The 18580-nt window shown below is 35.7% G+C and overlaps 1 protein-coding gene across 5 annotated transcripts in view; it reads right to left on the bottom strand.

Moving 5' to 3' along the window:
* The window catches only part of Ccdc141 (coiled-coil domain containing 141), a 189300-nt gene that overhangs the window by 10046 nt on the left and 160674 nt on the right, over window positions 1-18580 (bottom strand). For 4 of the 5 annotated variants that reach the window (XM_071619021.1, XM_071619025.1, XM_071619023.1 and 1 more), the window contains 5 exons: window positions 13145-13285; window positions 11709-11903; window positions 10136-10319; window positions 6951-7063; window positions 3072-3188 (listed from right to left, as the gene is read on the bottom strand). In XM_071619021.1, the coding sequence (XP_071475122.1) occupies window positions 3072-3188; window positions 6951-7063; window positions 10136-10319; window positions 11709-11903; window positions 13145-13285 (750 nt within the window). The remainder of the gene's footprint in view (window positions 1-3071; window positions 3189-6950; window positions 7064-10135; window positions 10320-11708; window positions 11904-13144; window positions 13286-18580) is intronic. The other variant, XM_071619022.1, reaches the window with a different exon arrangement.

Here is an 18580-nt window from a genome sequence, read left to right as displayed (position 1 = left end):
CAGTTAGTCTTAGTTTAGGATACATAAGACTTGATGAAGGCAAGTAGGAAATAAACAAAGAAAGATAATGGGCAGAGGGATTGGTTTATGAAAGGCCTTTATAAAGAAACCCTTAGAGGATGCTGTCACAGCCAAGAGAGAATGTTCTCTATGATACCTTTGGGCACTCTTGGAGAGGACAAGGTAACAGAGGAAGGAACAGAAAGGGGGAAAGGAAACGCAGTTTGTTTTCTCCAATTTTTTTCCAAGGCAAATGTGTCTATAACATCTTCTCCTATCTGCCACGTGATCAGGATTGATGGAGGAGGGTCAAGGACTGTCCTCCATTGTCTAAGAGCACCCCACTGAATTGTTTGGTATAAAAGCACTTCTGTGTTGTTGCTTTATTAATCCTGATGCAAACAGATGAACAGAAAGAGGGGAAAGCTTGGCCAGGACATCTACAGTATTGTTATAAAACAGCTTATTTATATGCAGCAGTTCCTTGGAGATCCTCTTTGGTCTTATGGAAAAGGTATCTAGCTAAAATCCACAAGAACTGGGCTGCCTGCCCAGTTCTGACACTACCTTCTGTGAATTTTGGAGTGCAAGATATTTAATCTCTTTTGGCCTCAGTTTCCTCAACTGTAAAATGAGATTTGATTAGATGATTATTAAATCCCTCCCAGCTCTAAAATTCTATAACTTTCAATGCTGGCATCAACCACCCTCATCTTTTACCAAATAGTTTGATGACTTTAGGCGAGACTCTTAATACTCCATGACTCCATTTAACCTTGGGAGTTTTCAGACATTACTGCGGATTTAGCTCCGGCACCCACCTTGGGGATAAACACCATCACTAATCTGTTTTCAGTGCCCCGTGCGCTGCACTGACTGAACTGCCTAATTCCACCTGCTGTGTTTTGGAGTCAGAAAAATGAGAAGCACTTTGCTATCTCCAGGAGAAGATTCCTGTGATGAATATATTCTTGAAATAGTTTGGTAGAACTGTTCTTTCTGACTCAAATAGTTGTCTGAGGAAAATTAACACCATTTAAGGGAATCAGAATTGAATGCCATAATTCCCGGACAAGCTTTTTACTTGTCGCGTCTTGTTATCTGCCCACATGGTATTTTGGAGAATCATTACATCTGACCTATATATACATAATAGAGACAATAAGAGGGTAAATGTGATTGAGCTGCTTAAAAGTGAAGATTACTGCTACCCTTTCATTATTCTGTCTGTACCAATTGCACCAGAATGGGTGTATGAAATGATGTCAAAGAGAATTTTTGACAGCTGTAATTGTGGACCTTCACTTTTATTCTAAATGACTGATGATCTATCTTGTCTTTTAATTTATGTTAAAATAAAAGGAATTTTCAACGAAAATAAATCTCATTTTTTATTTAAAAAGAGATCTTTTTCTTCTAGCAAGAAAATAAAAGCAAGAAATAATTTTTTTTTTTTTTGCTATGTATAAGTGAGTATATTTGCTTTGGTAGTAAAAACTTTTGTTTCTGGGTTTTTAGTAAATGTGCCTGGTTCATAATATAGCAAATGTGCAGAATGAAGTAAACTAACAATATAATGTTGGTTTTGGAACTCTTGAAACTTAATTAAGAAAAAGTAGTGTATTTAATATTGTTCTTTATTTCAACTAGTTGTTCTTTTTTATCCACTGGGGTGATTTTGTTCCCTCGGGGACACTTAGCCATTTCTACAGACATTTTATATTGCCACAACTGGGGGTAGCAGTGGTGCTATTGGTATCTGGTGGGAAGCAGCCAGGGATGCTATTTAAACATTCCACAATGCACAGAGCAGCCCCCACAGCAGAGAATTCTCTGGACAAAATATTAATAGTGCTGAGGTTGAGAAATCCTGATTTAGATCAGAGTAACTATAGACCATTTGATGTAAGACTAACAGCCAATGAGATGACCACAGTTGGACAGCTCTCCTTTGACTCAGACAGGGACCAAGCTCTAAGTGGTTCCAGCCTGCACTATAATAACACCAGCTTGCTTAATGTACTGTCAGATGATAATACAATTGTAGTGGGCCTTGATATAGATTTAAGTTGAGTGAAGGACCTTTAAAGAAACTGTGAGAAGTATATTGTCTACAAATAAAGCTTTCTCCATGAAATAACTGCAACAAATAGGGGAAGGTTTTGTGGGTCCGTGTAAGCGTGTGCGTGTGTGCGTGTGTGTGTGTGTGTGTGTGTGTATTTAACTCAATTATCAAAAGAATTTATTTTATTAATTTGAGTGCTGTTGAGAATCACATTGAGTCTACTATTCCTCCAGAAGAGAAACACTGAGAAGAGGGAAACTGGCAAAGCAAAAAGTCAAGTACTAATTATAGTCTGGCAGCCACGAGTAGAGAATGAACAACTTATGCTGGAAAATCCATAAGGCTGCTGTGACTTAAATAATACTTCTGAAAGCAGGATACATTTGTATTTTGTGGGTATTTGTTGCTTTTGCAATTTGCTTTATTTTATCTGTAAATTCCTGGGTTATGAAATAATGTAAACATTTCTCTAAATGCTTTGGTGTTTGTATTTCAGCTGGATTCTATATTTTAGTACAAGTGCCTGGAAATATCATCTAGAAGTAGATAGTATAGGAGAGAGATAGAATCTAATTTAATGTACTAAGTGTTCATGAAATGTACAATGGATAGTGTAAAATAGTTTTAAAATCCTCCTTTGTCAGTATGATAAGAGGAGTAAAATTTGAAGTTGGATTGAATATAAAAGGACACTGGGGTAGGCAGCTAGAGATGGGAAATAAAGAAGTGGTTTGGGACAACATTATGGTGTTTGCCTGGAAGTCTTCAAGCCATTGTGAAATGCTACATCTCCGGCAGTCAGCAGGAGGAACTCAGAGGGAAATGGCAAGAGAGAGAAGGACTAGTAAGAGGCAAAGAAAACGTCAGGGATGAGGAAATTCTCACTAAACTTACATTAAAAATTTTATCTCAATAGATAAAAAGTCTTCAATTTACTTTTTTTTAAATATGCAATTAATAATCTCAAAAAAGAAATGAATAGCTGAGGTTAAGTAGTTCTCTTTACCTTATTTCTCTCTTCATTAAATATCATCTGTTTATTTCTCACTGGTTCCTTTAGTAGGTCAATGCCATTGTCATGGAAATCCTCCAGATTGGAATTCATCTTTACAGCATCACCCTGCTGTACAAAGCAATGGTTAGTGAGGGACTGGGCCAAGGAAAGTCAGAAGAAAAACAGAAGCCACATGTATGTGGTCTTTCAGCAAACGTATTCTACCTGCGACCAATGTCCACCCATTATGTGATTTATAAAATTATCCCTCCAAGCTCACAATCCCCTGCCTGCCTCATTCCTTTCATAAAGTCCACTGCCAGGAAAAAAAATTGTTCAAAGGCCCAGCAGGAAAAGAAGTAATTGTTACAACAGGATACTCTTGCAGGAGCTTTCTCTAGAGACCAGAATTCACAGTGTGTGGCAGTTTAAACCATTAGGAGACACTGGGGAGCAGCAATGAGGTATAAATGATAAAAGGTCTCTGGTGGAGAAGAAAGTAGAAAATTCAGAGAATCTACACAAGCAAAATGGAAGACTTGACTATCACTGAGTATAGAAAGGAAAAATACAATGGAGAACACAGAATGCCTCAAAGTGATGCTATCTCCTTCCTACATTTCATGGGAATCAGCTTAGTCAGGGAGGTAATGGGGATTTGCAAACTAATATGGAACCAATGTGAGGACCAAGAAGATTTTGTGAAGATAAACAGAGCCACCTGGTACCCCAAATGATAGAACATTGGTTCTGGATGATGATTATACTGCAATAGAAAAGTCTCTATTCCAGGTAGATCATGGACATTAGATGGCCCTTAAGGAAATAAGCTACTCATCAAAGTTCACCTGCTGTCTTGGCTCATGAGATTCATGGAGACCTGCAGGTAGATTCAACTTTTTGTCTCAACTCTAAAACTAAACTGGTGTGTATCACTGGGTGAGTCACTCTGCCTCAGTACACATTTGGTATCTAATTCCATAATGGCAGCTGTTGTGAGAGATCTAAGATCAAATTCCAGATCTACCATTCCCAACTGTGGGGTTCCAAGGAAAGCACCTTTCCCTTCTTTGGACCTGTCCCATTGCTTTTAAAGCAAGGAAAGCAATATCTGTCTTCTTGTCTTACTCAAGGTTTTTTGGAAATCACTGGGGATAAAATATATGAAAGTCCTTTTAAAATCTCAAATTCCTCTACAAACAGAAATAATTTTTTTTCATTATATTAGCCTTGACAAGGATTTCTGGGTCCATTTTGTAATAACCCCACTTTCATTATTGTCTGAAAAACAGAAACTGGACAATTATGCTTTCCATATAGACATCTATAAAGAATTAGTAAACATTCTTTGAGAAGCTTTTATTGAGGCTATAACTCATAAGACTAATACTGATAACTCTCTTGCTGAAAAGACTTCTCCTCGTTTCTGTATTTAGCCACCCACATTCAGCCTTTAGTATCTACTGAATGGTTCTTTCTTCTTTGTACTAGTCCTTTGGGCATTAATTATAAATGTCAATACTCTTTCTGAAGGACTTGCTTTGAAAGGCAAAGCATAGTATTAAATGTCATGTGGGACACTAAACTGACCAGAGCCAGAGGTTTTCCTTAATTATAGTCAAGAGGGATGGTAGCAGGAGTAGTACTATGTGATAATATTGATGTGATTATGGTCTGAAAGTTGATATCCCTTCAAAATTCATATTAAAGTCTTCATCCCAAGGTGATGGTATTAGAAGGTGGAGCCTTTGGAAGGTGGTAAGGTCATAAGGGTGGAGCCCTTGTGAATAGGATCAGTGCCCTTGTAAAGGGGATCTGAGAGAGACCCTTTACCCTCCCACCAAGTGATGTGAGAGTGCGGAGATGACTGACTATGAGGAAGTGGTGCCCTATTAGCCACCAAACTTACCAGTGCCTTGATTTTGAACTTCCCAACCTCCAGAACTGTAAGAAATAATTTTCTGTTGTTTATAAGCTACTTGGTCTATGGTATTTTCTATAGCAGTGGAAACAGACTGGGACAGGTAGAAAAGAATACAAGTGCTATGAAAGATCAAAGAGAGACAAGGCAGGATTTGTGGAAAAGATGTTATTTGGCTTTGGCTTTGAGAGATGGTAAGATTTTGATAAACAGAATCAGAAGGTCATGTACTTGAAGTAATGGTTTAGAAGACACCAGGGAGTGTAGAGTCATAGACTAGTGGGACAGAAACCTCTAATGAATGCAGAAGCATAGCATGATCAGTCTCAGAACACTGGAAAGACTTAAGACTGAACTTTTCTTGGTAAGCAAGGTAGAATGTAGGGAAGGGTTCTGAAGCAGCAATGACAGGAGAGGAACTCTACTTAGGCAGGGTAATCTAGGTGAGTATATAGTTAGGGGACTCCTGACTGGCCAAAAAGAGAATACAAGTGATGAGCTTAGAATGAGAAAGAGGACACACTCCTGACAACAAGAAGTTCAAAGGAACAGGAATGAGGAAGGGGGCCAGGCTGTGGGAACAGGTCCTTCAGGAAGAACAGTCATGAAGGCCAGAAGCTGTAAAGGAATACCACTTGGAAAGAGTAAATACCATTAAGTTGAAGAAGTACACATAATTGTGAAGGATATTGTAAATAATGGAAGCAAAGAGGCAGAGGAAGCAGGGATTTTCAGCCTGTGTAGGGAAAGATAGGAGCAGGAGATCCTCAAGGGGCAGGTAGAGATGAGGAAGAAATGATAAATGTTGAAAAGGATAACTTAGGCACATGGTTCTTTCACTCACTGCTGGTGGTGTTATAATTGTAAAACATCTATGAAAAGCAATTTGGCATACATATTAGGAACATTAACAATTTCAGACTCATTATCCCAAATCTGCTTTGGAGAACAGTGTGCACAAAGATGTTCATTGTAGTGTTATTTAAAATGATGAAAAATCTAGAAAAAGATAATTTGGCTGGGTATACACTGAGTTAGTCTCACAAATTCTTTGAATGAATAAGGCACTCAAATTTATGACAAGGAAATTCATGCAGAAAAACAAAATTCTATGCTGAACTAAAAAAATCTCAGTAATAATTCTAAGTACAACAATAATATTGAGTATTTTCACATTCACTCCTGTAAGCCACATAGTAGACCAGGAAACTGAGACTGGTGGAGATTAAAGAATTTACCTAATTCATGACCCAAGTTTGCAAATGAAGTAATTTGAGGGGTTGTTATTCCAAGGCAGCTTTTTTTATTCTATACTCTTAATTACCTTGCTATTCTTCATATTCTGTATAGCCAATTCTTTCAGTCAATTGTAAAAACAGTGTTAATCAAACCAGTTTTTGATGTAACATAGGTAAAGTAACGCATGTATTTTTCTTTTAAATGGTTTTCTGCTTATATATAGTACATAAGCATTTACTCTGTTTTTTTTACTATAAAGATTTTTATTTCATGTAAGGTGAAAATGATTAATATTTCCATGAAGCTAAACGTTCAATGAACATAATACCAGAATATTGGCTTTATTTTCTCTGGTGCCACAATTTGAAAGGGGAAAAAAGCCTAATGCCTATTATTTATGAACACAAACAGAAGGCCACTTAATACAGTCTGTACTGTGGCTTTAGTGGCACACATTTATCCTTTAGGATATGATCCATGAAAATGTAAACGAGACGTCTTAATTGTAATTAGCCTTCATTCCCAGCAATACTTTACTCTGCAGTGATGGGAAAGAAACAGAATTAATTATCAGCAACACCTCAATAATTATGTTAGAATGCTGTGAAACAAATGTGTATGTTATGTCTCTTGAGAATTTCTATTAGAACATCTTCACACCAGAAGACACTTGATCAACACGTTTTTATTTATATCACTTGAAAGTACATATTCTGGGAAGAAGAGATTACCTTCAGCTTTTCTTTGAGCTCCATGAGAGACCCACATAATTCAGTGATAGATTCAAGAACCTCTTTGTGTTTTGCCACAACTTTCTCAGCATATTTTTGTCCTTCTTCCAAACCTGAGAAGGAGAAAGGATAAAACTATTTTTAAAGGTCAAATCCTTAGCAGGAACATTTTTTAAAAGCCCAGACATTCATTCATCTCCTAAGTGTCTGTTACTAAGTATTGGTAGACAGTAAGGGTTTGTTGATGGTGGTGGGTAGTGGTAGCAGTGTTTTCTTTTCTTTTTTGTACCAGGGTTTGAAGCCAGGAACACTTAAACACTGAGCCACATCCTCAACCCTTTTTATTGTTTATTTTGAGATGGGGTCTTAATAAATTGCTGAGGCTGGCTTTGAACTTGTGATCCTTCCACCTCAGTCTCCTGAGCTGGTGGTATTAGAGGTGTGCCCACTGCGCACAGTAATAGTAAGTTTTTAATAGGATACTTGCCAGAGGGATGGGAATAGGAAGGACAGTGGAATGACTCTGATATAACTTTCCTGTGTACATATGTGCATTTACCACAGTAAATCTCAACATCACGTACATCCACAAGATTGGGATCCTAATTAGAATTATATATATTCCATGCATGTATAAATATAAATATGTTAAAATGGATTCTACTGTCACATGTAACTAAAAAGAACAAATACCAATAAAAAGTTGATACTTGCTCAACAAATAAACAAATGAATGAAGGCATTAAAAAAAAAGAATTCCAGGAAAATGATAACATTTGCTATACGATGTTACTCTTATACAACTTAACCTAAATCATGTTGCTATATTCTTAAAACTCAGTTCTAATTAGTTTCTCCTATTTAGAACATTCAGTGATTCTCCACTGCCTAGTACAAATCCCTGAGGATGATATTCAAGGCCTTCCACAATCTGGTTTCAACCTGCCTCTCCCGAATGTTACCGCAATTATCTGACATATTTCATCTCTGGCCAAACTGAGCCAGCAATTCTTCCCTCAAAAATCCCACAACCAAAGCTGGGCATGGTGGTGCACACCTGTAATCCCAGCAACTCAGGAGGCTAGGCAAAAGGATTGTGAGTTCAACTATGTCTAAGTTATCTTTTTATCAACCACATCCCCTTTTACACAGTAGATATCTCAGCAAAAGTGAGGTGCTTAACAACTCATTGAGACCCTGTCTCTAAATAAATTACAAAATAGGGATGGAGATGTGGCTCAGTGACCCAATGTCCCGGAGTTCAATCCCCAGTACGAAAAAAAAATTCCACAACCAAAAATTGGATAGTTATTTGCAAACGAATTAAGCTAGATCTCTATTCCATACCAGTAACAAAATGAAGTCAGAAGGGATTGAAGACTTAAACATAAGTTCTGGAACTATAACAACTACTAGAAGAAAACAGGAAAAATGCTGCATCACATTGGGAATGAACAAGGATTTTGTAATAACACCTGAAGGAAACAAAATCCAAAATAAACCAATGGGATGCATCAAACTAAGAACAAACAAACAAACATACAAAAACTTATGCAGAACAAAGGAAAAATGTGAAAAGAGAAAAAAATTAAGAAGAAATGATTAAGTTACAATGAATTCATTAAGGTCCTACCTTAATCCACTATGACTGATACCGTTCTGAGAAAAGGGAGAGAATCAAGGTCTGCTTGGGTACAGAGAGATACTATGTAGAGACATTGCAGAGATAGTAGAATGAATAGTAGAATGAATCAGACATAACTTTTCTATGTGTTCATATATGAATATATGCCAGTATAACTCCATATCACGGGAACCACAAAAAGGGGAAGTTATACTCCATGTATGTACACTATGTAAAAATACACTGTACTGTTATGTATATCTAAAACAAAAACAAAACCAGAGGAATACAAATGAAGCAGAGTATAGGATATTGTATGATTGGAGGGAAATTAATTTTATGGAGTCTGAACTTGAACAGGCACAAATACAACAATAAGTATACTCCCCTTGCCCTAAAGGCATCTGTAGTCAGGAGAGAAGACAGACAAATAAACAGCTGTTTATGCTTCCATGTGACAAGTACACCAAGAGCAGCGAACATCTGCATGGGAGCAGAGTACTTCCAAACTCCTTAGTGCTCTATACAATAACTACAGTAATTAGGATATGTCCCATTCGTTTTCATTAATTTTTCAATTTATATTTTAGTATCTTTATATTTCTATCATTTTCCTTTGGAAAGTCATAAATAATTCATTCTCAATAATTTAATAATAGAAAGCACAGTACATGTTGTTTTATTCTACAGCATTTTTATGGCTATGCATGGGTAGTGCTTCATGTTAGAAGACTATCTATCTGGTGGCAGATGTGGGAAGCCAGAAGAAGTATTTTATACCACCTATTGCTGTCTCTCTTCTAGGCTGCATTTGCCTGGTCTCTGGGAATTACTCTTGATCTCACAAGAACATCAGAAAATGCATGGAACTTATTCCTTAAAGCCCTGGAAGATTGTCACCACCTAGGGACTTCTTTATTGGAGACGGCTTTTAGGAAGAAGGACTTCTCAGGCTGGCAACAATATTACCTTTCCTAATGATGGAGATAGACAAAAACAGAAATTTTAAGATAAAAATCAGAGTTCTTCCATTTATTACACAAGTGAGAGGTAGATAAGGGAGGATTTTCCAGCTATTTCTCAAATCTGTGAACCAAAACCTTCATAGAAACCAGAGGGTTATAGACCTCAATCTTAGCTTTATGAATGAGTATTATTCATACTTATTATTCATAAGTATTTTGTATGTTGTTCAAGGAATTACTCTAGTAGAAATTAGATTTGTTGTTGCTGTGTGTGTGTGTGTATAAGTTGAGTTGTTCTGGTTTTATTTCCCTGGAGATGAATAAGAGGAATGGAGGAGAAAAGCAAATAGAGAAGGAGAGTTTATATCTCTTTCTGGTAGCTAAAAATCAGGAGGCTCCATCTCTTGCTGTCAGCAATCCCTCCCTCCATTCCCTGCTGTTTGTTTTGCTGGATATGGGCTCTAATCATGAGCCTTTCCTCTGAATAATTTTGAACCAGAGGACCCTAAGGCTTGCCTTCCCTCCTTCATGCTAGATAAGGTTCAGTACAGATTGGTTTGTTGGCAAATCACTGCATTGCTTAAGAGAGAACTTACCATATAAGCGCTGAGCAAGGTTCGTGACTTCCTGAATCCTTTCCTCTTGCTGAGGCACTGAGGGTGCAATGAACTTGTTGAACTGCTGGTGGAGAATTTCCACGGCTTCCTTTGTCTTGCACTCCATGGAATATTTCCCAACTCTTACAACTGTGGCACTTGCATCTTCATACCAAAAGTGACACTAAATTAAAATGGGTTAAAGCACAGATTAAAGAGATATCATCCTTCGAAAGTTCTTAATATTTACCAGTGAAGCATAATATTTTAATTTCCTCAAACTTTGTGGTCACATGGGTTTGAACTTTTAAAGTCATATTAAAGAAAATACTAAAACACTATAATCTTTCACTTAGATACTAAAGGCAGAAATAAGAAAGCATACTATGAAAATAAAATTAAAAACCAAAAAAATAGAAACACCTTTGATTCTCCTGCCTTCTTAGGTTTGTCTAAAAATATAATTCCTAAGAGGAATGTTGCAGACTCAAGAACAAGAGTCATGAAAAACATTTGGCACTAAAAAGAATCCAAACATCAGCTATGAGGAAAGGAAATAGCCCAAACATTCAAAATCCAGCATAATAAAGTAATATCATTAGCAATCCATAGGTAAAATATTGCCTGTTTAATATTGCAATAAATATATTATCTTTTAAGAATGGTATTTAGATTATGGATGGAGGAAATATCATCCAAAGGATAGCATTTTACCATTTAAAAATAGAAGATAGTCATATTTTCAAAGCACATTGGAGAATTGAAACAGTTTTTCACTAAAAATGAATAATTGTGATGGGAGGAACATTTGACCCAGGCCAGAGGCACTTATGCTGGGAGAGAAATAGCAACACACAACTCTCTTATGGTTTTAAATAAGTGCCATGGAGCTGCAGCAAACCCATACATCAGATATAGAAGAATAATCATCTTGATCTTCCTTAATGTAGTGTTAAATCTAAAAACTCAACTGTATTAGTGATAAAGAAAAATACTCTTTATCTCAGGATAATAGGCAACAAAGAATACTCAAGAGCTTCAAGTGTAGTTTCTTCAGTATGAAGTGTGAAATAATAACTTGTCAAACTTATGCCTTTTGTGTAGACCACCATTAATCCTCTTGACAATAATAAAAATTACATGAATAACAAAATCTTGCACCTGAAAAATGCCAGTATCACTTTTTTTCTAAATATTTTCAAAATCTGTGAGACAAATAAGCCATTATAAGTATTTTAAACTGCTATCCAGCAGTGAACATAATTTCACAATGGTTAAACATCCTGGGTCGATGAGGTTATAGAGAAATGTGTACTCTTGTGTTTCTGGCAAGGGTAAATTAGTAAAAGCTTTCTGAAGAGCAATTGGATAATACAATCAAAAGCCTTACAACAGCCATCCCCTTTGATCTAGAGATTCTACTTCAAGAAATTATCCTAAGGAAACAATCATGAAAGGGAGTATGATTCCGGGATTTAATGACAATAATATCTAATGCAACATTGTTTTAAACTAGCAAAATAATTTCTTTAAACATTACAACAAGGATACCATCACAATACTAAGATGATACCTCTTCTATTACTTCTTGGAGATGCTCAGTCAGGTCCAGATTTACTTTGTAATCTGTGACAACTTTCTCAAAGTCCTCCACATGTTTCTGCAAATCCTTCATGGCTTCCAAAAGGACATTAACTTTATTACTTGGATAATTTAAGAAAGAATCACAAGTTTTATTATTAACTTTTTCCATTTTCTTTCTCAAAACCTGTGCAAAAAAAAAGTTGAAAAAAATCAGATTTGATTTATGAAGGGTAGCAATAAAATAGCAAGACAATAAGGACAAATTTTTGTAACTTCCACCATTCTGATATGTTAAAATCACAATTATTATAAATGTATTTTGGAAATAATAGGTTTTATTCCAAATATTTTATTGATCCAGTATTCAGCAAATATATAAACAATTTAGAAGGGTTTATTACAGATTTTAAAAATATTAGTAGGAATTTTAGAAAAAGAGAGTCATCATAAAATGAAAATCAAATACTTGTTCTTAATAAGCTCACTGTCTCCTGAAAAGGGCATTCACCATTCATGTGGTCATCAAGGGACTGGGAGAGCCTTAAAGGAAGCTGCTGAGACAGAGTGGTGCAAGGAAAGTAAGTGGAGGCTTACAGGGTACATATGTCTTGGGGAGAAGAACAGAGGTTGACATGAGGGTAGGTTTGGTAGAAATCATTCTGAAGCTACCTCAAAAGATAAATCTCAATGTCCATCAATGGGTACTAAGTTACAGTCAGGAGAGGAAGCTCTGGTGTTCTAGTGCAGAGATGACTACAGAGAACAATCATGAATCGCATATTCCAGAAAGCTAGAAGAAGAAATTCTGAAAGTTTTCATCATAAATATAAAATGATAAGTGTTTGAGGAGACAGATACGTTTTACCTGATTTAAACATTACACAATGTGCGCATGTATTAAAACAGCACCTATCCCCACATAAATATATATAAGTATGTATAATTTTTATGTCTTTATGGATCAGTTTTAAAAACTTTAAATTTAAAAAAAACTAATAAAAATTTTAAAATCTGGCTCTCATAAACAATATTTTAAAAAGTAGTAAAAGCAACACTTGACTTTAGATGATAGAATTCCCACTAAGGGTGGCATGCTGTTATCAAGGACAGGATGATACTGTGACTACAGGTGAGTCCACTTAAAATTGGCACCATTTTGCTGAACACCAAAACCAACCAAAAAAAAAAAAAAAAAAAAGAACATTCAGGAAGGCAGACTCTGGACTATAGGGATAAAATTACTATTTTTGAAAAGAAAAGGAGAAATAAATTAATTTATTACTTATTTTACACAAGAAACCCAAATGTTATAAAAATGGAAAATGATCTTTTTGATCCAAAAAACCCCCAATAGGCACCTTGATATAAAGTACTAAATGATTTTGCAATCATTGTAGTACACACACACAAACACTTTTTCGTTACCTGCATTTTTTCAACATACATATCAACTTGTTGTATTTGATATTTAAGAGCCTTCAGATTTCGAGCTTTTTCATTTTTCTTAGTGTAGTTAAACTTCAAATTGTTGAATTTCTTTTTGATATCTTTGAATGACTCTTTGAGCTACAGTTCAATAAAAAGAAACAGAATTCTTAAAATAAGAAAACTTATATTTATTTATGATAAGTCAAGATATCTAAACACTTCAAAATATGTATAACCTTCAAAATGTATTCAGTTAATTTTCAATAGAAATCTAACAAATCAGGTAGGTGGATATGTAGTGTGAATTTAAATATATCCCCCAATATGAGTAGTCATCAGTTGTTCTTAATACATTTTGATTTGTAATTATTAGGATTTAAAATTACAGAATATCCCATTGGTCCCCAAGCAAGACAGTTTCTAACATATTGTGCAAAGGCTTTCACCAACTTTGATTTTCTTATTTTTATTTATTTGGTATCATTTATCCTATTCATTCTGTTCTCTGTGCTAATATTTGTTCCCGATTCTTCCATCTCCCAATGTTCTCTTGCAGCCATCACATTTAAATGTTCTAAGCTCCAAGGAACTATTCAGGTTGAAGAGGACCATGAAGTGTTGACATTGAGACCACCTTGGAGTGAAAAAGAAGATCTGATAGGACAGTTTTATTTGCCCAGTTAAAAAATATTTTTCCTGAGTCATTTTCAAAGGAGTTCACTTCTTAGACATAGGTTGTTAACTTCAGATGTGCTTCAAAAACAATAAATAAAATAAATAAATAAAATGAGAGTCATTGCCCATGGTGGCAATGCTAACCTGAGGACATGTCTCTGCTCAGAGAACAGGGTAACAGATGATGACAGCTTGACTTTACCATTGCACCAGAATTCTAAGCAGTTCAGTTCTATTAGACAGATCACTTTCTGTCCCTTCTCTATATTCAAGAAGGATGAGGATATTGACAGGCAACTCTCTCTTTGTGTTATCAGCAAAGAGAAATACAGAGAAAACATTAACCTCAAGATTCTACGGAGTCATTTAACAGCAAGAGTGAACAATGTCATGGTTGATAAATTTGAGCTATGATGAGAAAAGTCAGAAAAACATTAAAATTCTTTTCAATGACAGCAAATAATTTATTTGGGAGGGAATAAAAGCTGTGCACCAGGTGAGATTTTAGATTCATAATGCAGAAAAATGTATCTGCTCTAGAAAATGCATGCTTTCTCAAAATGCTTATTTCAAATTCTGCATATTTGAAAATAAAGCCTTGACCTTATATTTAACACTTCTTGGAGACAATTGTCTGCAAAGCCTTAGCAGACTTGTGTACACAGAAATTATTATATTCATGTAATTTTGCATCTGTCATACTTATGCTTAATCAGTATTATTTATTTTATATGGTCATGAAATTGTTGTGCATTAGCTTGAAACTATAACTAAACCAAGAATAGAGACTACATAGAGCATTTTAATTGATAAATCAGTAATGTTTAGAAGGAGTCAAAAGAGCCATAAATTCAAAAATTGTAAACAATTTATCAGAACTCAGAAAATGATTTACAAGAATATTATAATAAATTAGCATATTTGTGCCAATAAATATTTTACATACAATGACATTTGATGTTTCAATGTACACATGTTTGATTTTAGCAGGAAAGGATGAGGTCAGTTTTATGAGTCTCAGATGTAAAGGAGCTATATCTTTAATATTCAGATAAACCTTAGGCAGGAACTTTTTCCCCATAAGGCTATAATCTACAACTATAAGTATAATAATACCACCTCTGAGCAAGACAGGAATTCTTGTTTTAAAAAACATATCCCAGTGGTGAGTTATTGTTTCATGACCAGAGTTTCTGTTTGGAATGGTTAAAAAAAAAAAAAAGTTCTGCAGACATGCAGACAGTGCTTATAGATTCACAATGGTGTGAATGTACTAAATAGCACTGAACTATGCACATTAAATGGTTAAGATGATAAATTTTGTTTTCATGCATATTTTATCAAAGGTAGAATAAGGGGGAAAATATATCACTAACATTTATCCATGGAAAATAAAATTTTGTATCTTATGTTTCTTTACTGAAACATGACATATTTTTATACACTTCAGTCTAGAGGAAGGAAGAGGGGCTGTGTCATTAACATGAAAACCATTAAGCACTTTTTAAAAGTTTGTGTGTAATTAAATTTAGTTACATATAATTTTAGCACAATTAGTTAAAATTATTCAAGGGTTGTTTTTTTTTTAAAGATCAAATATTAATGTAATGCCAGATGCAGTGGCACATGCTTATAATCCCAGAGGCACAGTAGGCTGAGGCAGGAAGATGGAGAGTTCAAAGCTAGCCTCGCAATGGCAAGGCACTAAACAACTAAGTGAGACCCTGTCTCTAAATAAAATACAAAATAGGGCTGGGGGTATGGCTCAGTGGCCAAGCGTCCTTGAGTTCAATCCCTGGTAAACACCCCTACCAAAAAAAATTAATGTACTGATGTAAACCAAAGTTTATTTCTATGTGTTAAAATAATAAGGATTTCTTAAATACATTAATCTGGTCTTATCTGATAAGATCATACCTCCTGGTAGAATAAAAAATAAAAAATTGTTCATCTCTATTGTCATCATCATATTCATGATTTTGCATTAATCTCATTCTAGTACTCATATGTCTTCTTGTTTCTCTCATAGAAGCACTCACCTCCCAGATGACTTTACAACATGTTTTTTTCCAAACCAGACTCTTGCCACAGACTTCTCGATTGACCAAAGCATTCCTGAGGGGGAAACCCAAACTGCTTGCCCTGTGTCGCCCCCTCTCAGCCTGAAGCAGCCAGAGCAGTCATCACTTATTTCTCCTTACAGCACTGAGGGTTCCCTTACCCAGAGGGAAAAATTCCAACACTTAAAAATAGTCATACCTTAGTTACATTTAAAAAATTAAAAGGAGGGAGATGTGGAGAGTGGTGATTTGAACCATGATCTGATTCCCCCATGGCAGTGTTGCACTGGGAAATGCCTGTGTAGAGGTGCAGGTCAAGATGGCCCAGTTGCTATGCTGACACCAGCCCAGGGAAGCTACATACAAAGGCACAGCGGCAGTTAGCAGTCGAGGCCTTGAGTTCAGACACCAACTCCTGGAGATAGAGGATTTTGAACATAACAAGATGACCCTAATGTCTTGACAGTCCTGCAACCTTTAGATTTCCTGCTTTGCTGAAACTTTTCCAAAAATAACCTTTTGATGAAACTTATATAATAAACATGCTGAGAGAGCTCTGAGTCAGTCAAACTCCAATGGGGTTTGGCTGCTAACCTGGCCCCAGCTTTTTCTCTATGTGTGTCTATTTGTCTTTTCTTCATCCCCCATCATCCCTCTCTGGATCCTGAATTAACAGCTGTGATGATCATGGCAGTTGGCACCTGAACAGAGATGCTTGTTTAAATGAGAAGGTTTAACAGCTAATAAAAAATTATATGAGGAATGGAGAAAGACAAAGCCTTAACACTCTAATCCTAAACCATGAGATTTCAAATAAACTTTAGGTTAAGAAATTTAAGACTGGCTGAGTGGGGTGGCATGCACCTGTATTTCCAGCAACTTTGGAGACTGAAGTAGGGGAATTACAAATTTGAGGTCAGCCTCCACAAATTATTGAGACCTTCAGCAACTTACAAGACTCTCTCTAAAAATAAAAAATAAAAAGGACTGGGGATATAGCTCAGTGGTAAAGCACTGCTGGGTTAAATCCTCAATTCAAAAAGAAAAAGAAAAGAAATTTAAGACTGATAACGGATAAGTGTGACTTTATTTCTGTTTGCTTCAGAATGTATGCACTTCCCCTGAACATGATTCATAAGGCTGAAGAATGTTCATAACACTATGGGTATGTGAAATGGGATCAGCCTCTTTCTGACACTCGAGCTCCCTTGCTGAAGGTGCTGGCACTTTTCTCTTTTGGTCCCACTGGAAATACATTCAAAATCTAAACCATTCTGCCTTAACCAACTCAAACTCAGTACTTTTGAGGTACATGTGGCAAGCAGCATGGAGAGCTACCTCCAGCAACTAAAAAATTTAGCAGTATCTAATTTTTCTTACCTGCACATTCCAATATGAAAACTTAACTTCCCATCTAATCCCCACATAACTTGGGGTCATATTTTTAAAGGAACTGAGTGCCATGGTTGCTTAGTGTGGTATCATTGTTCATGCAGCTGTTTCTAACTTTAGTTCACTTGTCAACAATAGGGAATGGTGGAGATGGTTAAGACAACTGTTCGACTTGAGCACATATGCAGAAAAATAAAACACCCAAATTATGAAGCAAGAAAAAAATTACCCAACTGGAAATCTTTAACTGTTGTTACAATTCATATTAATACAATTTCTGAACATCTTTTAAAAATTAGGAAAAAAAATTTCAGTCAATAATTTGATGTTCCTATTTTTGCACTCTCTCAACTCCTCTGTATTTGCCATGGAATAAGTAGACTAGGTTAACAGCTATAATTAGATCAAAAATTATTAAGATTTTAAAACCACGGTCATTTTGAAACTAGAAGAATGAGCATGTTCACCAAATTTTCTAGCAAGCTGTAAACTCCCTTTCAGGATTAGGATGAAAGTGTTGTTGGGAAGAAGCAGAAGAGACTTCTGACCTGAAATCTGACTTGCTATTCTTAGTCTTGACTAAGCTGGTTGAGGCAGCTTTGGCACAAGAATGTATTATCTGTAAGTCTGTTGCTGGCAAGACCAATTGATGTGAGAGACAGGGGATATTTTACAACCAAGGAAATGTATTTAAAAACCAAACTAAACAAGAAAAAATTCCATTAGGATTATGACATTCTTGGTCAGAAGTAAAAATTTAAAAAAATGGTAGTCAATTTTCATTTCTCTTAATGTCCACCCAAGAAGCTTCATTTCTTACCCACCATTTTGCCCATTCCCGAAAAAAGAAAAATAAATAAAACTTTTTGATGCTCAATTTCAGTAACAAAAGTCTGTAATGTCACCCTCCAGGAATGCTTGCATTTGAAAGGAAGACACCCAAAGACTTAAAAGTTAACCAAAATGGTTTGCCAAATATAAATGGTAGCATATTCAGCCTTAGTGCTAGAGATGTTCCTGGACAAGAATTTCTTGTTCTCATTCCCTTCAGCAACCATACCACATCGACCCGAGCTTAAGACACATCTTGTAGCAAAAGAAAACGGAGCAACTGGGAAAGAGAAGATGATTGCACCATCTCAAATTGTAGGTGGCAGCAGGTCTCAATAATAAATATTTTACCCACTCTGCATGTTTCCTATCTTCATAATATATTCTGGATATGATAACTATTATAGTTTTAATCTTCAGTTCTCTATATTCTTCTGGAACTTTCCTACAGTTGTTTACACAAGTTAAACACTGA

This window comes from Marmota flaviventris, chromosome 11, assembly GCF_047511675.1.
Source record: "Marmota flaviventris isolate mMarFla1 chromosome 11, mMarFla1.hap1, whole genome shotgun sequence".
Lineage (NCBI taxonomy): Eukaryota > Metazoa > Chordata > Mammalia > Rodentia > Sciuridae > Marmota > Marmota flaviventris.
This window is presented reverse-complemented; position numbering and strand designations above follow the sequence as displayed.